The following is a 16,948-nucleotide window of genomic DNA, read 5'->3' on the forward strand; positions in this document are numbered from 1 at the left end:
CTTCAGCTCCCAGAATCCCCCAGGCGGCTCTGCCTGACGGACTTCAGCTCCCAGAATCCCCCAGGCGGCTCTGCCTGATGGACTTCAACCCCCAGAATCCCCCAGGTGGCTCTGCCTGAGGGACTTCAGCTCCCAGAATCCCCCAGGTGGCTCTGCCTGAGGGACTTCAGCTCCCAAAATCCCTCAGGTGGCTCTGCTGGGAGTTGAAGACTGATGGACTTCAGCTCCCAGAATCCCCCAGGCGGTTCTGCCTGAGGGACTTCAGCTCCCAGAATCCCTCAGGTGGCTCTGCTGGGAGTTGAAGACTGATGGACTTCAGCTCCCAGAATCCCCCAGGCGGTTCTGCCTGAGGGACTTCAGCTCCCAGAATCCCTCAGGTGGCTCTGCTGGGAGTTGAAGACTGATGGACTTCAGCTCCCAGAATCCCTCAGGTGGCTCTGCTGGGAGGTGAAGACTGATGGACTTCAGCTCCCAGAATTCCCCAGCCAACATAACTAGCTGTGGAATTCTGGGAGTTGGAGTCCACAAGTCTTCAAGTTGTCACAGTTGTGAGCTTGGCCCTGATGCAGGGCAGTCTTTCTTTAGCTTGGCAACTTTCAGACATGTGGATTTCAACTCCCAGAATTCCCCAGCCATCATAGTTCAGCGGCTCATGGCCGCTTTTACTGGGGCTGAACCAGTCGTTCTACTGCTGGGGGAGCGGTATTTCAAGCCCTCTCCTTATTCCTGCAGCCCCTTCCCAACCCCTCATGCCCAGCCATACCTGATTGGGGTCGTTTGGATGATCTCCGAGACCTGCTGCATGTAATCGGTGGCTAAGAGTACCACCTCTTCATCCTCTGAAAAACGCTCATGGAATATCCGGTCCAGAAGACGCTTCCATTTTAACTGTGGAAAAGCAGATCACTGGCTGAGTGGTGGTTGGTGATTGAAACACATAAGGGAATATCGCTCCCGCTGCCTTGAGTCCGGACACAGTTCCATAGGTGGAAGGCATAGACATTTTGGTGAGGTACCGACGTTTAGTACTGTAAGGAGCCGCATACCTCTCCGAGTGAAGGAGTGGAACGTCTGCCAGTTTGAACCGAGGTAACGGAATGTGAGGCAACTGGCAGTTGGAACAGAGTTCTTTTCAGGTGGGGAGGGGGAGTAGAACTCCTTAGCACCAGAGCATGTTAATTAGTGTATAAGAAATACTAATGATCTGTTGGTCATTTTGAAAAATCCTTTCTTAACGAGCACCTAGAAGACAAGAGGAACATACGTGCCAAATTTCACATTTGTGGGCTTTACGGTTCTGGAGATTTCATGATCAGTGAGTGGTATTTGCCTTTTAGATAGATAGATAGGTAGATGATAGATAGATAGATAGATAGATAGATAGATAGATAGATAGATAGATAGATAGATGATAGATAGATAGATAGATAGATAGATAGATAGATAGATAGATAGATAGATAGATAGATAGATAGATAGATAGATATAGATTATTCATTAATAATAAGAGACCAGCTATCCTGAAATTGTTGCTGGCCATGTAATGGAGGGAAAGGCAAAAAAGTCAAGATGGCGGCGCAATGGAAATCCTGCTGGTCAAAATGGGACAGGATTTCGGTTGCATGCTGGTGGCTGCCATTTTGTCTTTTTAAAAAATAAACAAACCTTGAGTCACTCAACCTCAAAATCAAGACAACTGGCAACTGACTCATATTTATGATGGTTGCAGTGTCCGTGTGTGTGTGTGTGTCACGTGATCCCCTTTTGCGACTTTCTGATGAGCAAAGTCCATGGGTCAGCCGGATTCACTTAACAACTGTGTGACTAACTTAAGGATTCCCATGATTCGCTTAACAACCAGGGCATGAAACGTCGTAAAATGAGGCAAAACTCTTAACAACTTAACAACTTACCTTGCTTAGCAATGGACGTTTTGGGTTGCCAAAGGCAATCACACGACCCTGGGACACTGCAATTGTCGCAACTGACCCGCTTAGCAACAGAAATTTGGGGCTCAATTGTCATGGTAAGTCGAGGACCCCACTCAACTTGACGGAAAAAATGGTATTGGGGTGATATGAATTTAATATGAAAAGGGACAATTTGGCAGGTGGTGGCTTCCACAAACCATGAAGCAAATTCCTTGTCCTGACAAAACAAACCCTTTTATTAATTGACTGTGAATTCTGCTCATTCACATCCAGCAAAGCCTTTCAAGGGAGGATTTACGGTCACAGACCTTATCTGGCTTGGAGAGCTGCCAGGCCGATCTCTGCAGAACTTGGCAAGGAGCCTCGGAGAGTCACGAACCAATGAAACGAACTAATTGCCTCCTGCAAACTCCACTCCCCTTTCGCTCCTCTTTCATTTCCTCTGGGAGGGGCCATTCATCGTCCCCCTGTGGCCTTACTCCCAAATCGACCTCTGTTCTTTAGCTGTTTCCTTCGTCTGGCAACTCTACGCATAAACACACTGGGAACAGGCTCCAGCTGTTCTTCTGCCTCACTGATCTCTGACTCTGAAGGCAGCTGGTAACTGTCAGACGGCCCTGGCCCCCTCTCTGCCTCCAACCCAGAGCCCTCGTCCGAGCCTTCCCCAGACTCCAGGACTGGCCCATCTTCCTCCCCAACCTCCTCATTGTCTGAATCTCCTGCCAGCTCCGCTGGCCACTGGCAGGCTAAAACACCCCCCCCCCCGCTCAATGTTCCTCCTGCTTTTGGGCCCATCCTGCCCCCCTCGGTCCTCCCTGGCCCCACATCCCGGCATCCATACGTACGTTGGGTGCGATGCGCTGCAGCTCGCCCAGTGTGACTTTGTTGTACATGGAGTTGATATCTCTCCGTAGGTCATCGTACTCGGAGATCGTTATCTGTCAAAAGCGGGTAGAAAGTTGGAATTGGACCAGGCCACCTCCCTCAACTGGGTCCCATCATCCTCTGCCCATCTGGGGAAGGCAAAGGTGGTGAGATTCTTGTTCCAGTTCCCCCACCCCCGGCGAAATGAAAGGTAATGTAAAAACCCTTTTTTTCCTCAAGGGTTAGGGATGCAAAGGTCTTGTAACTTGACAGCTTTAAGACTTGCGTGCTTCAAATGCCAGAGTTTCTGAGCCAACATGGCTGGCAAGCCACTCCTACCCGGTCACATGGCCAGCAAGCCACTCCCACAAAGCAGGCCACACCCACAGAAGAGGTTGTAAAAAAATTTGAAACCCACCACTGTTCTGCATTTATCTGGCATCCAAAATGGGCTGCATAGAGACTCCTGGGAGGGGAGGGGCGGGCGGGGCCAGCCAGTCCTTCCAACTATCGGTTCGGCAAACCAGATGTAAAATTAGCATCCAGTTCACCCGAACCGGTCCGAACTGACTGAATCCCACCCCTGCCCCTCTGTTGTCTTTTTCTCAGGCCAGCCTTACTCAGGGACCCAGCAGGAGAAAACGGCGCACTCACGTTGGCCAGCCTCTGCTCCAGCTGAAGAATCTCCTTGGCTTTCTGTTTCACATGCTCGGCACCCAGCAGGTTCAAAAGGCGCTCCATGAATACCACATAAGCGGCCAAGATCTGGAAGAGACAAGATTTTGGAAGCCCAGGTGATCCGGTCTGCGAATAGGGTCCCTTGAGCGATCCCAACAGAGCAGGTGGCCAAGCTGTTTGTGCAATCACAAGAAGGCCGTTCTCAAGTTGATGAAGAATAGAAAACATATTTTCTTTGCTAATGGACTCAAATGTTCTCAGAGGACGCATCTAGGGGTGAAATGCTACTGGTTCGGGCCGATTCGCCCGAACCCGTAGTTAAAAAAAAATGCTACCAGTTCAGGCGAACCGGTAGTTAGCTGTGCGACAATCAGCTATGCCGCACAATTTATATTTGCTAGAAATCACACGGCACACCTGATTGTTGCACAGCTGATCGTCAGAAATTTTAGAAAACTTTTTAAAGCACTTTTTTACGACCGATTCGGGCAAAACGGGAGTTAAAAAATGCTATTTTTTTAAAGTTCCAAAAATCGCACGGCACAGCTGGTTGTCGCACAGCTGATTGTTGGAACTTTTGTTTTACTTCCGGGTAGTAAAAAAAAATGCTTTAAAAAGATTTTAAAAGTTCCGACGATCAGCTGTGCTGCCTGATCTTCAGAACTTTTTTTTAAAACTTTTTTAAGACATATCTTTTTACTACCAGGCCCGGTAGTAAAAAAAAAAATGCTTTAATTAAAAAAAAAAAGTTCCGATGATCAGCTGTTCAACAATCAGCTGTGCCATGTGATTTATATTCGCTAGAAAGCAGGAAATCCTGCTTTCTGGCAAATCTAAATTGTGCGGCACAGCTGTTTCCCCCCCCTTGTTGTCCTACTTACCTTTGCAGACTCAAAAAGGGCTTACATGTGTGCGAGAAGCAAACCGGTAGTAGATATTCAGAGCATTTCACTCCTGGACCAATCTCTGCTCAGGTCCTACTTGGACCCGTTTCTCAATTTTCCCGGGCACTTCCTGCTCCCCTGATGATCTGCCCTGCAAAAGCTCTGAATTTCCAACAATGCATTGGAGCACAGCGGCGTTGCTTCCTGGGGTTCCACCACAAAACCGCGTTCGACTAAAGCGCGCTCGACGAAACCGCATAGCTGAGGTCATCACAGCGCGACAACAGCGCGGAGACAGAAGCACGCTGTAAACGCTAAACCTAAAATTAACCCCTAAACCTAAACCTAACCCTCCTAAACCTAATCCTAAACCTAACCCTAATCCTAACCCTAACCCTAACCCTAAACCTAACCCTTAACCTAACCCTAACCCTAACCCTAACCCTAATCCTAACCCTTAACCTAACCCTAAACCTAATCCTAACCCTTAACCTAACCCTAACCCTAACCCTAACCCTAACCCTAACCCTAACCCGAACCCTTACCCTAACCCTAAACCTAAACCTAAACCTAACCCTAACCCTTAACCTAACCCGAACCCTTAACCTAACCCTAACCCTAACCCTAACCCTAACACTAACCTAACCCTAACCCTAACCCTAACCCTAACCCTTAACCTAACCCTAAACCTAATCCTAATCCTAACCCTAAACCTAACCCGAACCCTTAACCTAACCCTAACCCTAACCCTAAACCTAACCCTAACCCTTAACCTAACCCGAACCCTTAACCTAACCCGAACCCTTAACCTAACCCTAACCCTAACCCTAACCCTAACACTAACATAACCCTAACCCTAACCCTTAACCTAACCCTAAACCTAATCCTAACCCTAAACCTAACCCGAACCCTTAACCTAACCCTAACCCTAACCCTAAACCTAACCCTAACCCTTAACCTAACCCGAACCCTTAACCTAACCCTAACCCTAACCCTAACCTAACCCTAACCCTAACCCTTAACCTAACCCTAAACCTAATCCTAACCCTTAACCTAACCCGAACCCTTAACCTAACCCTAACCCTAAACTTAATCCTAACCCTTAACCTAACCCGAACCCTTAACCTAACCCTAACCCTAACCCTAACACTAACATAACCCTAACCCTAACCCTAACCCTAACCCTTAACCTAACCCTAAACCTAATCCTAACCCTTAACCTAACCCGAACCCTTAACCTAACCCTAACCCTAAACCTAATCCTAACCCTTAACCTAACCCGAACCCTTAACCTAACCCTAACCCTTAACCTAACCCTAAACCTAACCCTTAACCTAACCCTTAACCTAACCCTAAACCTAACCCTTACCTTAAGTTGAATCGGCTTGCTTTCAAAGCGCTATTTAAAGCGCCCTTCTTTCTCCGCGCTCGCTGTTGTCGCCCTGTTGATGACGTCAGCGACGCGGTTTAATCGGGTGCGCTTTAGTCGAGTGCGGTTTTGTCATGCCACGGCTTCCTGGTATTGTGCAGGGGTGGGATTCTACTGGTTCGGGCGAGCTGGTAGCTCCAAAGATCAGCTGGGAGCAAACTGGTTCACTTTATTTTGCCTTTATCTTCTCAGCTGAGTCGCATGGTAGAATGGATTGCCGTACCTCAGCTGTTTCTGGGAGCTACGTCTTCTCTAAACTGTGCCTGCATGCAAAGCACACACTCAGTTGTTAAACCGGAAGGATCCCACCCCTAGTATTGTGGGAAGTGGACACGGCTGCTTCTAAAGGAAGTTCACCCTGCTCAGGCCTTGCTTTGCACCCCTGTTTTTCAGACTTTCCAGGCAGGCACCCAGCTGCTCTTTGCTGCCCCAGCAGTATATAGCTAGTGTAGGAATTAAGAAATGTCTCCTTTAAGAAACTACCTCATGGGAAATGCAGGCAGAGACTGCCTCATGGGAAATGTAGTTCCATGACATGCAATCACATCTCTGTTTCTGATTGGCCACCAGGGCATCTTGCCCACATGCAAAGTTTATAGCCGAGCAGTTTAATCGCCTTTGTGAACCAGAATAGTAGCGTTCTACATCTCCGCTCAGCATGGGGATAAAATCATCAGCTTTTTACACTACGTGATGGGACGGATCATGGAAAGTCAGAAGAATCTTAACACTGAACTGTAAGTTTTGCTATTAAGGATGCCTGATAATAAACGTGGTCTGAAAGAGATTCCTAAACGTGGAGTTAACTGGCTGCCTGAGCAGAACCTCATTGCCCGGAGCAGAACATGCTGACTTGCTGATCTATCCTGCAAACAATCTGAATTTCCCACAATGCGTTGGAGCACAGGAGCGTCATTCCCAGGCATTGTGGGAAATGGATAAGGCCGCTTCTAAAGAATGCTCAGTCCTGCTTGGCACCCCACATTTCTCAGCCTTCCCAGGCATCCCCCGTCTTCCCCCACCCCTCAATGATTGGCTCACCTGTCCTGCAAAAATGCTGAATTTCTCACAATGCATCAGAGCACAGTAGCGTCGCTCCCGGGCATCATGGGAAATGGACACGGCTGCTTTTAAAGTATGCTCAACTCACTGAGGACCTGCTTGGGCCCCTGTTTCTCTGAGACTTCCCGGGCACCTGCTCCCCTGATGATCTGTCCTTCAAAAGCTCTGGATTTCCCACAATGCATTGGAGCACAGGAGCATCATTCCCAGGCAAGGTGGGAAATGGACACGGCTGCTTTTAAAGGATGCTCAACTCACTGAGGACCTGCTTGGTTTCTCCGAGACTTCCCGGGCACCTGCTCCCCTGATGATCTGTCCTTCAAAAGCTCTGGATTTCCCGCAATGCATTGGACACGGCTGCTTTTAAAGGATGCTCAGACCTGCTTGGTACCCGCGTTTCTCAGCTTTCCCAGGCACCCACCTGCTCCCCTCTGATGATTGGGTCATCTCTCCTGCAAAAAATTCTGAATTTCTCACAATGCATCAGAGCACAGTCGTTTCGCTCCTGGGCATTGCGGGAAATGGACACGGCGGCTGTTAAAGAAAGCTCAGCTTTTTGGCATTGCTTTCCCACAAATTTTGGAGGGAGGCGGGCAGCATAAAAAACACCAGGAGGCTGGGAGTTCGATCCCACGTAGAGGCAGATATTTCTCTCAGGGCGCAATGAGAATTTATCTGCTGAATAAAATTTCGCCTAGGCGACAAGGAAGGGCATCCGGCCAGGAAAGACTCTGCTGCATTCCGTTGCCCAGACTCCATCCTGCAAGGGTTTATTATGGGGCCATAAAAAGGAGGTGATGATGATGATGGGAAGCATTAAGAAATTAATAGATAATAAACAAATAAATTTGCTTGCAAAGCTATCTCTCCTTCAAACAGGTCTATCTGGCTCTTTTGTCCTTTACCTTTTCGCTTTCGTCATCCTGGCCCAGGTAGAGTGTTCGTTCGGACAAGGTCAGCCCATCCTGGTCAATCTATCAAGTGGAGAAAAAAAATACACCAAGTATTTAGTCTGAGTAGAACAAAAATTTGTTGGTGAACCACCAATGACTCCTCCTTGGCTGGGACAACATAGTAACCTGTTGTGGCCCAGCAGGAGCCGTTGGAGCTGCAAACAGACTCCGATAGCGAGGGACCCTATGAGTCGGCTCTGGAAGATGTGGAGGACCCTGGACAGGGTTCAGACTCCGAGCAGGGACCAGAGAGGCTGGTTGGCCACCAGGAGGCGCCTGAGGCATGGAGCAGCGGTGAAAGCCAAAGGGAGTGTGTCCCTGACGTCAGGCACTGGAGCAGTGGTGAAGACGTCAGGCACAGGAGCAGTGGGGAAGAGCAAAGGGAGTTCGTCCCTGACGCCAGGCAGAGAAAGGCGGAGAAGCGGCGGCAGCAATTACGGAGACAGACTCAGAGGAGATAATCAGGCCCAGGTGGTTGTGATTTGGCTCCTCCCAAGAGAGTATATAAGAAGAGACTTTGGGAGGAGACCTTTTGCAGGACACAACCGTTATACTAAGCTGGAGAAGCTCTTGTGTGTATCTCTTATCTGTGGGAGTCTGGGTTGCTGCCAATGTCTTGTCTGTGAGTAATTACTGTGAATAAAGCGTGGCTAATGGTAAGCTTGTGTCGGCGTGACTCACCGGACGGAGGGGGGGGGGTCAGAACAGTAACCTAAGCTGCCAAAAAGTAGTTACATCAAAACAAACCAAATTTAGAATCCTAGAATTGGAACAGGAGTCATTAGAATACTACGGCCGGAAGGGACCTCGGAGGTCTTCTAGTCCAACCCCATGCTAGAGCAGGGGAACCCTTCTGGACAATTCCTTGTCCAGTCTCTTCTTAAAAGCCTCCAGTGATGGAGCAACCAGAGTTTCTGGTGGCAAGCAGTTCCACTGGTTAATCGTTCTCACCGTCAGGAATGTCCTCTTATTTCTCTCCTTCATCAGCTTCCACCAGGGGTGAAATCCTCCCAGTTCAGCTGAACTGGTAGAACAACTAACCAGTGGTTGCCAAGGTTGAGAAACACTGTTTTAGAGGGTCGTTGAGGCAATAGCAATAGCAGTCAGACTTATATACCGCTTCATAGGGCTTTCAGCCCTCTCTAAGCGGTTTACAGAGTCAGCATATTGCCCCCAACAACAATCCGGGTCCTCATTTCACCCACCTCGGAAGGATGGAAGGCTGAGTCAACCTTGAGCCGGTGAGATTAGAACCACTGAACTGCAGATAACAGTCAGCTGAAGTGGCCTGCAGTACTGCACCCTAACCACTGCGCCACCTCGGCTCAGGGCGTTGATCTGTGACCCCGTGTGAAATCAAAGCAAAGACCAGCTCTCCCCCCTCCGGATCGGATCCTATTTCTGCATCTTTAATAACGACACGGATTTAAAGATGGAGGAAGGAAAGGCCCATCCAATTTGCCGAAATCATAAACAATATTCAAAACGAGGTTGACTGCTGGGGGAAAGAGAGAGGGGCTGCAAATCACAGAAAGCAATTTAAAAGAGACAAGACCAACCGATACAAGTTATGGGGGGGGGGGTGTTTGATTTTTAACTTGATAAAATATTTATGCCCGGGAGGCCGTGGGGAGGATGGGAGGAGTGGGGCGGGAGGTGGGGGGGAATGAAAGATGAGCTTCGAATATCTCGAATCACCCAGAGTCCTTTTGTCTTTCCAGTCGGCATTGTGTGTATTTATGGGAGAGATCTTGAAATGCTTAAAAAAAAAAAAAAACTCTCTTTCTGTCCGACTTCTGATGACCTTATGCACAGAGCCTGAAATATTTTGGTTTTTTTTTCACGCGTTCTACCCATACAAACATTTAAATAGGAGCCAGCTGTGGGCAGCAGCTGCCGAAAAAGCCAACACAGTTCTAGGCTGCATAGACAGAGGGAGAGAATCAAGATCACGTGAAGGGTTAATACCACTTTATGATGCCTTGGTAAGGCCACACTTGGAATACCACACTCAGTTTTAGTCACCACGATGTGGAAAAGATGCGGAAGCTCTAGAAAGAGTGCAGAGAAGAGCAACAAAGAGGATTAAGGGACTGGAGACTAAAACATATGAAGAACGGTTGCAGGAACTGGGTTTAGTTTAATGAAAAGAAGGACCAGGGGAGACAGGATAGCAGTCTTCCAATATCTCAGGGGTTGCCCCAAAGAAGAGGGAGTCAAGCTATTCTCCAAGGCACCAGAAGGCAGGACAATAAGCAATGGGTGGAAACTAATCAAGGAAAGAAGCAACTTAGAACTAAGGAGGAATTTCTAGACAGTCAGAACAATTAATCAGTGGAACAGAAGTTGCCTCCAGAAGTTGTGAATTCTCCAACACTGGAGGTTTTAAAGAAGAGGTTGGATACCACTTGTCTGAAGTGGTGAAGGGTTTCCTGCCTAAGCTGGGGGTTAGACTAGAAGACCTCCAACGTCCCTTCCAACTCTGTTATTCTATTCTAACCGTAATATCCATGTTTCCCAAACTCACCAGCTTTAAAAGATATGGACTTCAATTCCCAGAATTCCCCAGCCAGCATGGTGTGCAGAGTTCAATTCCCAGAACTGTGGACTTCAATTCCCAGAATTCCCCAGCCAGCATTGCACCCCTGGCTATCCTAAGTCGTTGAGCTGAACAGCCACCCCCCCAATCATGGCTTGTGAAGTGCGGCAGCTTTATGACTAACCACGGTGTCCTATGGTCACACAGCCATCATTTCCAATGGTTTGCGCCAGGTTGTAGCATGAATGAATGGGTTCGCTTAAGGACTGCAATGTTCTCTTAATGACCGTCATGAAAAAGGCTGAAAATTACTCCCACTCATATAGGAATCTTGACGTACGACCGTAATTCTGGGCTCGATTATGACCGTAAGGCAAGGACTACCTCAACTTACAACCATTCGTTTAGTGGCTCTGTGAAGTTACAACAGTATTAAAAAAAAACATGACTTGTGACCGTTTTTCACACTTAACGACCGTTGCAGCATCCCCGCGATCAAAATTTGGACACTTGGCAACTGGCTCATATTTATGTCGGTGACAGGGTCCCGGGGTCAAGGGATCCCTTTTTGTGGCAAGCAAAGTTGACGGAGACCCACTTAACAACCTGCATTACTGAAGCGATTCACTTAACGACTGAGGCAAGAAAGCTTGGAAAACGGAGCCAAGAGTCACTGAACTCTTGCTAGCCAGGGAACTTTGGTCATAAGATGGAGGACTAGCTTGAATGCCACGCTCAATTGTGGTTGTAAGCCAAGGACTGCCAGTAAGCAGCCTCGCTTACTGGCTGCAGAAAAAAACAATGGATGCAAAATGACGGAGAATTTCCTCCCGCCTCCCCAGATCCCCCCTCCCTTTCTGTCATATCTCTTTGAATTTATTGCATTATCGGCTCTCTGCTTGCTCCCTGGTCTCATCCAGCCTTTTCTTCATTTCCTCTCCTCTGCCGGCTTGCAGAGACGTGGCTGATGGAACGGAGATGGGAGTGTGAAGAGGCCGGGAGAAACACAACGGAGGTTATTGCTTTGCGATGCAAAATGACGGGGCGGAGATGAAGACAATGCTGCTCTGGGACGAGGTGGCGGCATGGAATAGAATAGAATAGAATAGCAGAGTTGGAAGGGACCTTGGAGGTCTTCTAGTCCAACCCCCTGCCTAGGCAGGAAACCCTACACCACTTCAGGCAAATGGCTGTCCAACATCTTCTTAAAGACTTCCAATGTTGGAGCATTCGCAACTTCTGGAGGCAATTTCTGTTCCACTGATTCATTGTTCTCACTGTCAGGAAATTCCTCCTCAGTTCTAAGTTGCTTCTCTTTGGGGCTGCAGCCGTCGTAGGTGTGAGAAAGGGTCACAAGTCACTTTTTCCAGCCCCGTGGTAACCTTGTGCGGTCACTAAATGAACTGTTGTACGTCGAGGACCACCTGTACGCACACAGCTTTAGTGTCCGTCTATCCTTTCCCGCATGCCCTTCTCGCCTTTCATGGCAGGATGCCTGGGAGGCGCCCGGCCGAACCTGGCAGGCCTGAGAATGGCATTTGTAGAGGGACTTCTTGGCATGCCGATCGGCCATCCTGGCTGCTCCCTCCTGGTGCTGCGGTGCTTGTTGTTAGGCGACAACTGCAAATAAATCTAAGCGGTGAGCACGAAGCCAAACAATCCTTGGACGACAAAGAATAATATATATTATCCCGCTACGGAGGAGAGCAGAATTAGCATTTCCCTGCCTGGTGACATTTTGGAGCCGCCAGCTTGTTCAAATCAGTGTGAGTGGCGACACCGACGCCACAAGCATTCGACGCTCGGCTCCCCATCTCGGTTCTGAAGTTGCTACTTGTGCGCCTGTCTGTCCTCTCTTCTCAACACAGCCAGTTCTTCCCGTTTGGTGCACGCAGAATCCGTTGTAACTAATAAGCGATTAGGAAAAAAAGGTTCTAGTTTCTAGAATATTCTGGGGGACTCTAGGACCGTGATGGCGAGGGAGGGAGCGTGCTCGCTCGTCTAGGCCGCCACCCGCAAGAGGAACTGTTCAGGGTGCATACGCGTGACCAAAAATGAACTTTCCAGTTTCCAGTGCAGGCATGCGTGCCGGCCAGATAGACTTCCAGATTCCTGGTGCACATGTGTGTGCAACGTTCAGCTGGCTGGCTTGCATGCACACGCAGGAAAACAGACGGCCAGCTAGTTTCCAGCACTGCCGCAAGCACAGAGGCCAAAGATCGTCGTGTGCGCATGCATGCCAGAAACCCGGAAGAGGAATGGGAGATACTGTGCATCGGGCATGCATGCCACAGGTTCGTCATTAAGGCCCTAGGACCGTGTTGGCGAACCGGTGGCACGCGTACCAGAAGTGGCACGCAGAGCCCTCTCTGTTGGCACGCACACAGTCGCCCCGGCTCAGCCAGCTGGTCATCGGGTTTTTGAGGCGCGCATGCCGCAATGGGCAGCTGGTGGTCAGGTTTCTGGTATGCGCGCGCATGCTTTCCGGTTGGGGCACTGTGCCTAAAAGGTTGGCCATCACTGCCTTAGGATGTTCAGCAGAAGTGGGATTCAGCCGGTTTGGGTTGGTTCAGCCGAATCGGTGGTAGAAATCGCAGAGGGGGCTGTTCACCCGCCCTGGCTCTATGCTGTCCTATTTAGGCAGGTTTTCGATCCACACCAGAGGTGGGTTCCTACCAGTTCGCACCTATTCGGTAGACCCGGTTCGTCAAATCTACCGAACCGGTTAGAAGAGGTTCCACCAGTGGACCCGGAAAGCAGGCCACACCTACAGAAGAGGTTCCAAAAATTTTTGAAACCCACCACTGGTCCTTGGATATGATTATTCAAATAATCATGCTCATATTTATAAAACTCAGGGCCTCTGTGAAAGGTAAGGATGACTACTGCGTTTGTGGTGCCATCAGAACATTGCGTGTGTTGAAGTTGTTTTAACGCAAACCGAAGATGGCTTTTGAAAAACAAGTTTACCTCATATTCTTATGCAGGCCAGTGCTGTGTGTGAGGTAATTTAAGGTGGTTCTGACAAGTGTCGTCGGCATCTTCATATCCGGTCACATGGGCGGCAAGCCACTCCCATCCGGTCACATGGGCGGCAAGCCACTCCCACAAAGGAGGCCACACCCACAGAGTAGGTTCAAACAATTTTTGAAACCCACCACTGATCCACGCGCAGGCGGGCAAGTCGCACGCACAATGAAAGGGCATGCACGGAAGGCCGAGCGCCTGCGTGGGTGGGGTGCTTGCTCACATTTTGCGAACCGGTAGGGAAAGTGACTTCCGGGGGGACACTGCTACCGTCGTAAGCATGAAACCGTTGCCAAGCGCCTGGAGTTGGATCAGGTGACCATGGGGGATGCTGCAAAGGTCGTAACTGTGAAACACGGTCGTGTGTCACATTTTCCAGTGCTGTCGTAACTTTGAATGGCCACTAACGAAGGGTTGTCAATCAAAGACTAGCGGTATTTTTAATAATAATTTTGCACACAGGGACAGGTGCAGCCGTGCGCCACTCCTGATTTGGGCTCCTGTCATTTGAGTGACTTTGCTAACAAGACAGGCACCCCCCCTTGGAATCCCCTTCCCCATTATGGGCGGCTGCCCCCCTCCCCCCGCCCAGAGGCAATCAGCTAATGGCGACAGCAGCCGCTGCCTTCCAGGGGAGAAATCAATCTTTGCAGCCCATCAGATCTACTTTCAATCACCAGTGTCTGTCCCCTGTTCATCTTCCGACCCTCGGACGATGTCAAAGGATTCTCTTCCCCTATGCTCCCCCCCCAGTGCCTTTGGAGTGGCAGCTGCCATCCATCTGGGCCAGAGCTTCAAATTGGCCTCTGCTCAGTGTCTACGATGACTCACCATGGCCAACTCACCACGGAACAACTCAAACACACACCAGATGGACCTAAAGCAGGGGTGAAATCCAGCAAGTTCTGACAGGCTCTGGAGAACCGGTAGCAGAAATTTGGAGTAGTTTGGAGAACCGGCAGCAGAAATTTGGAGTAGTTCAGAGAACCGGTAGCAGAAAGTTTGAGTAGTTTGGAGAACCGGCAGCGGAAATTTGGAGTAGTTCAGAGAACCGGTAGCAGAAAGTTTGAGTAGTTTGGAGAACCGGTAGCAGAAAGGAAATTTTGAGTAGTTTGGAGAACCGGCAGCGGAAATTTTGAGTAGTTTGGAGAACCGGCAGCGGAAATTTGGAGTAGTTCAGAGAACAGGTAGTAGAAAGTTTGAGTAGTTCGGAGAACTGATAGTGGAAATTTTGAGTAGTTTGGAGAACCGGCAGCGGAAATTTGGAGTAGTTCAGAGAACAGGTAGCAGAAAGTTTGAGTAGTTTGGAGAACCGGCAGCGGAAATTTTGAGTAGTTTGGAGAACCAGCAGGGGAAATTTGGAGTAGTTCAGAGAACAGGTAGTAGAAAGTTTGAGTAGTTCGGAGAACTGATAGTGGAAAGTTTGAGTAGTTTGGAGAACCGGCAGCGGAAATTTGGAGTAGTTCAGAGAACAGGTAGCAGAAAGTTTGAGTAGTTTGGAGAACCGGCAGCGGAAATTTGGAGTAGTTCAGAGAACAGGTAGCAGAAAGTTTGAGTAGTTTGGAGAACCGGCAGCGGAAATTTTGAGTAGTTTGGAGAACCAGCAGGGGAAATTTGGAGTAGTTCAGAGAACAGGTAGTAGAAAGTTTGAGTACTTCGGAGAACTGATAGCGGAAATTTTGAGTAGTTTGGAGAACCGGCAGCGGAAATTTGGAGTAGTTCAGAGAACAGGTAGCAGAAAGTTTGAGTAGTTTGAAGAACGAGCAAATGTCACCTCTTTCTGGCCCCAGAATGAGGTGCCAATGAAGATTTTGCTGTATTCTTCCCCTGCCACACCCACCAAGCCACACTCACAGAACCGGTAGTAAAAAAAATTGAATTTCATCACTGACCCAAACGTGTATTACGTCCTTCTTTGAGTTTTGAAACTGGAGCTGCGGTGGAAAATGAAGTCAACGGGGAAGCTTGTAACCTGCAGATCTTGATATTATTATCTCTCCACAAGCTTTTGCAACGGAGCACCAACATTTTATAACGTTGGCTCAAACTTTGGTTTGGAGAAGAAAGGAGACCCTTTTCCCCAGGACTATTCAGTTCAGTTAATTAAATAGTTTTCTCCCTGTGAATAAATATTTTTGTGGCTCATAAATTAAAGAAAACAAGCTGCTTTTCGTAGACGTATTAAATAAAACAGCCGGCAAAATGTTTTGAAAGTTGTTAGAACATACATAGCAATAGCAGTTAGACTTATATACCGCTTCATCGGGCTTTCAGCCCTCTCTAAGCGGTTTACAGAGTCAGCATATCGCCCCCACAGTCTGGGTCCTCATTTCACCCACCTTGGAAGGATGGAAGGCTGAGTTGACCTTGAGCCGGTGAGATTAGAACCGCTGAACTGCAGATAACAGTCAGCTGAAGTGGCCTGCAGTACTGCACCCTAACCACTGCGCCACCTCGGCTCCTTACATACCACAATTCTTCCCTAGGAAGTTAAATAATAGAATCTTACTTTCCTTAACTTACACTAAGAGCGAATAATGGTGGAGTAGAATCATTCGTAACTGGTTGACCAACCGCACTCAACGTGTCGTCCTCAATGGAACTGCATCTACATGGAGGGAAGTGTGCAGTGGGGGACCCCAAGGCTCTGTTTTAGGCCCAGGACTCTTCAACATCTTCATCAATGATTTGGATGAGGGGATAAATGGGGAACGCATCCAATTTGCAGATGACACCAAGATGGCAGGAATAGCCAGAAGATAGGCTTAAGATACAAGAAGGATAATGACCAGTGGTGGGATTCAGCCGGTTCGCACCTATTCGGGAGAACCGGTTGGTAACTTTCTAAGCAGTTCGGAGAACCGGTTGTTGGAAGAAATCTCCTTTTGATTTTTTTCCCCACTTGACTGGGATAATCCTGTAAGGAAGGCAGGAAGGAAACATTCTGGTGTTGTTTCTAGCCTAATCTTTATTGCCTTGCTTACAGAAACTGCCTCTCCGGTTAACCCTTACTACATTGTAACAGCTAAAGCAAAGCATACATCGATGTGCGTGATGTTGAGTTGGCCACACCCACACAGTCACATGACCACCGAGCCACGCCTATCCAGCTGGTCATGAGGGCAGAGAACCATTTGTTCAATTATTTGAATCCCACCACTGATATTGAGAGACGTGAACATTGGGCCCTATCTAACAAAATAAAATTCAAAGGTGAAATAGCCAGGTTCTATATTTAGGCAAGAAAAAAATGCACAGGTACAGTATATTATAATAGTAGTAACCGTGAAAGGGATCTTGGAGTCCTAGTGGACAACCATTTAAATAGGAGCCAGCCGTGTGCAGCAGCTGCCAAAAAAGCCAACACAGTTCTAGGCTGCATCAACAGAGGGAGAGAATCAAGATCACCTGAAGGGTTAATACCATTTTATAAGGCCTTGGTAAGGCCACACTTGGAATATTTGGTCGCCACGATGTAGAAAAGACGTGGAGACTCTAGAAAAAGTGCAGAGAAGAGCAACCAAGAAGATTAAGGGACTGGAGGCTAAAAGATATGAAGAACAGTTGCAGGAACTGGGGAT

General features: G+C 48.5%; 1 protein-coding gene across 1 annotated transcript in view; it reads right to left on the reverse strand.

Annotated features, from left to right (window-relative positions):
- The window catches only part of ECEL1 (endothelin converting enzyme like 1), a 58,481-nt gene that overhangs the window by 21,255 nt on the left and 20,278 nt on the right, over positions 1-16,948 (reverse strand). Inside the window, 4 exon segments of the mRNA XM_087726093.1 lie at positions 764-888; positions 2,777-2,869; positions 3,450-3,560; positions 7,754-7,822. Of these exon segments, the coding sequence (XP_087582219.1) occupies positions 764-888; positions 2,777-2,869; positions 3,450-3,560; positions 7,754-7,822 (398 nt within the window).

This window comes from Thamnophis sirtalis, unplaced genomic scaffold (assembly GCF_051295495.1).
Source record: "Thamnophis sirtalis isolate CommonGarterSnake01/CBP01778 unplaced genomic scaffold, rThaSir2_p1.2 scaffold_11, whole genome shotgun sequence".
NCBI classification, from domain to species: Eukaryota; Metazoa; Chordata; class Lepidosauria; order Squamata; family Natricidae; genus Thamnophis; species Thamnophis sirtalis.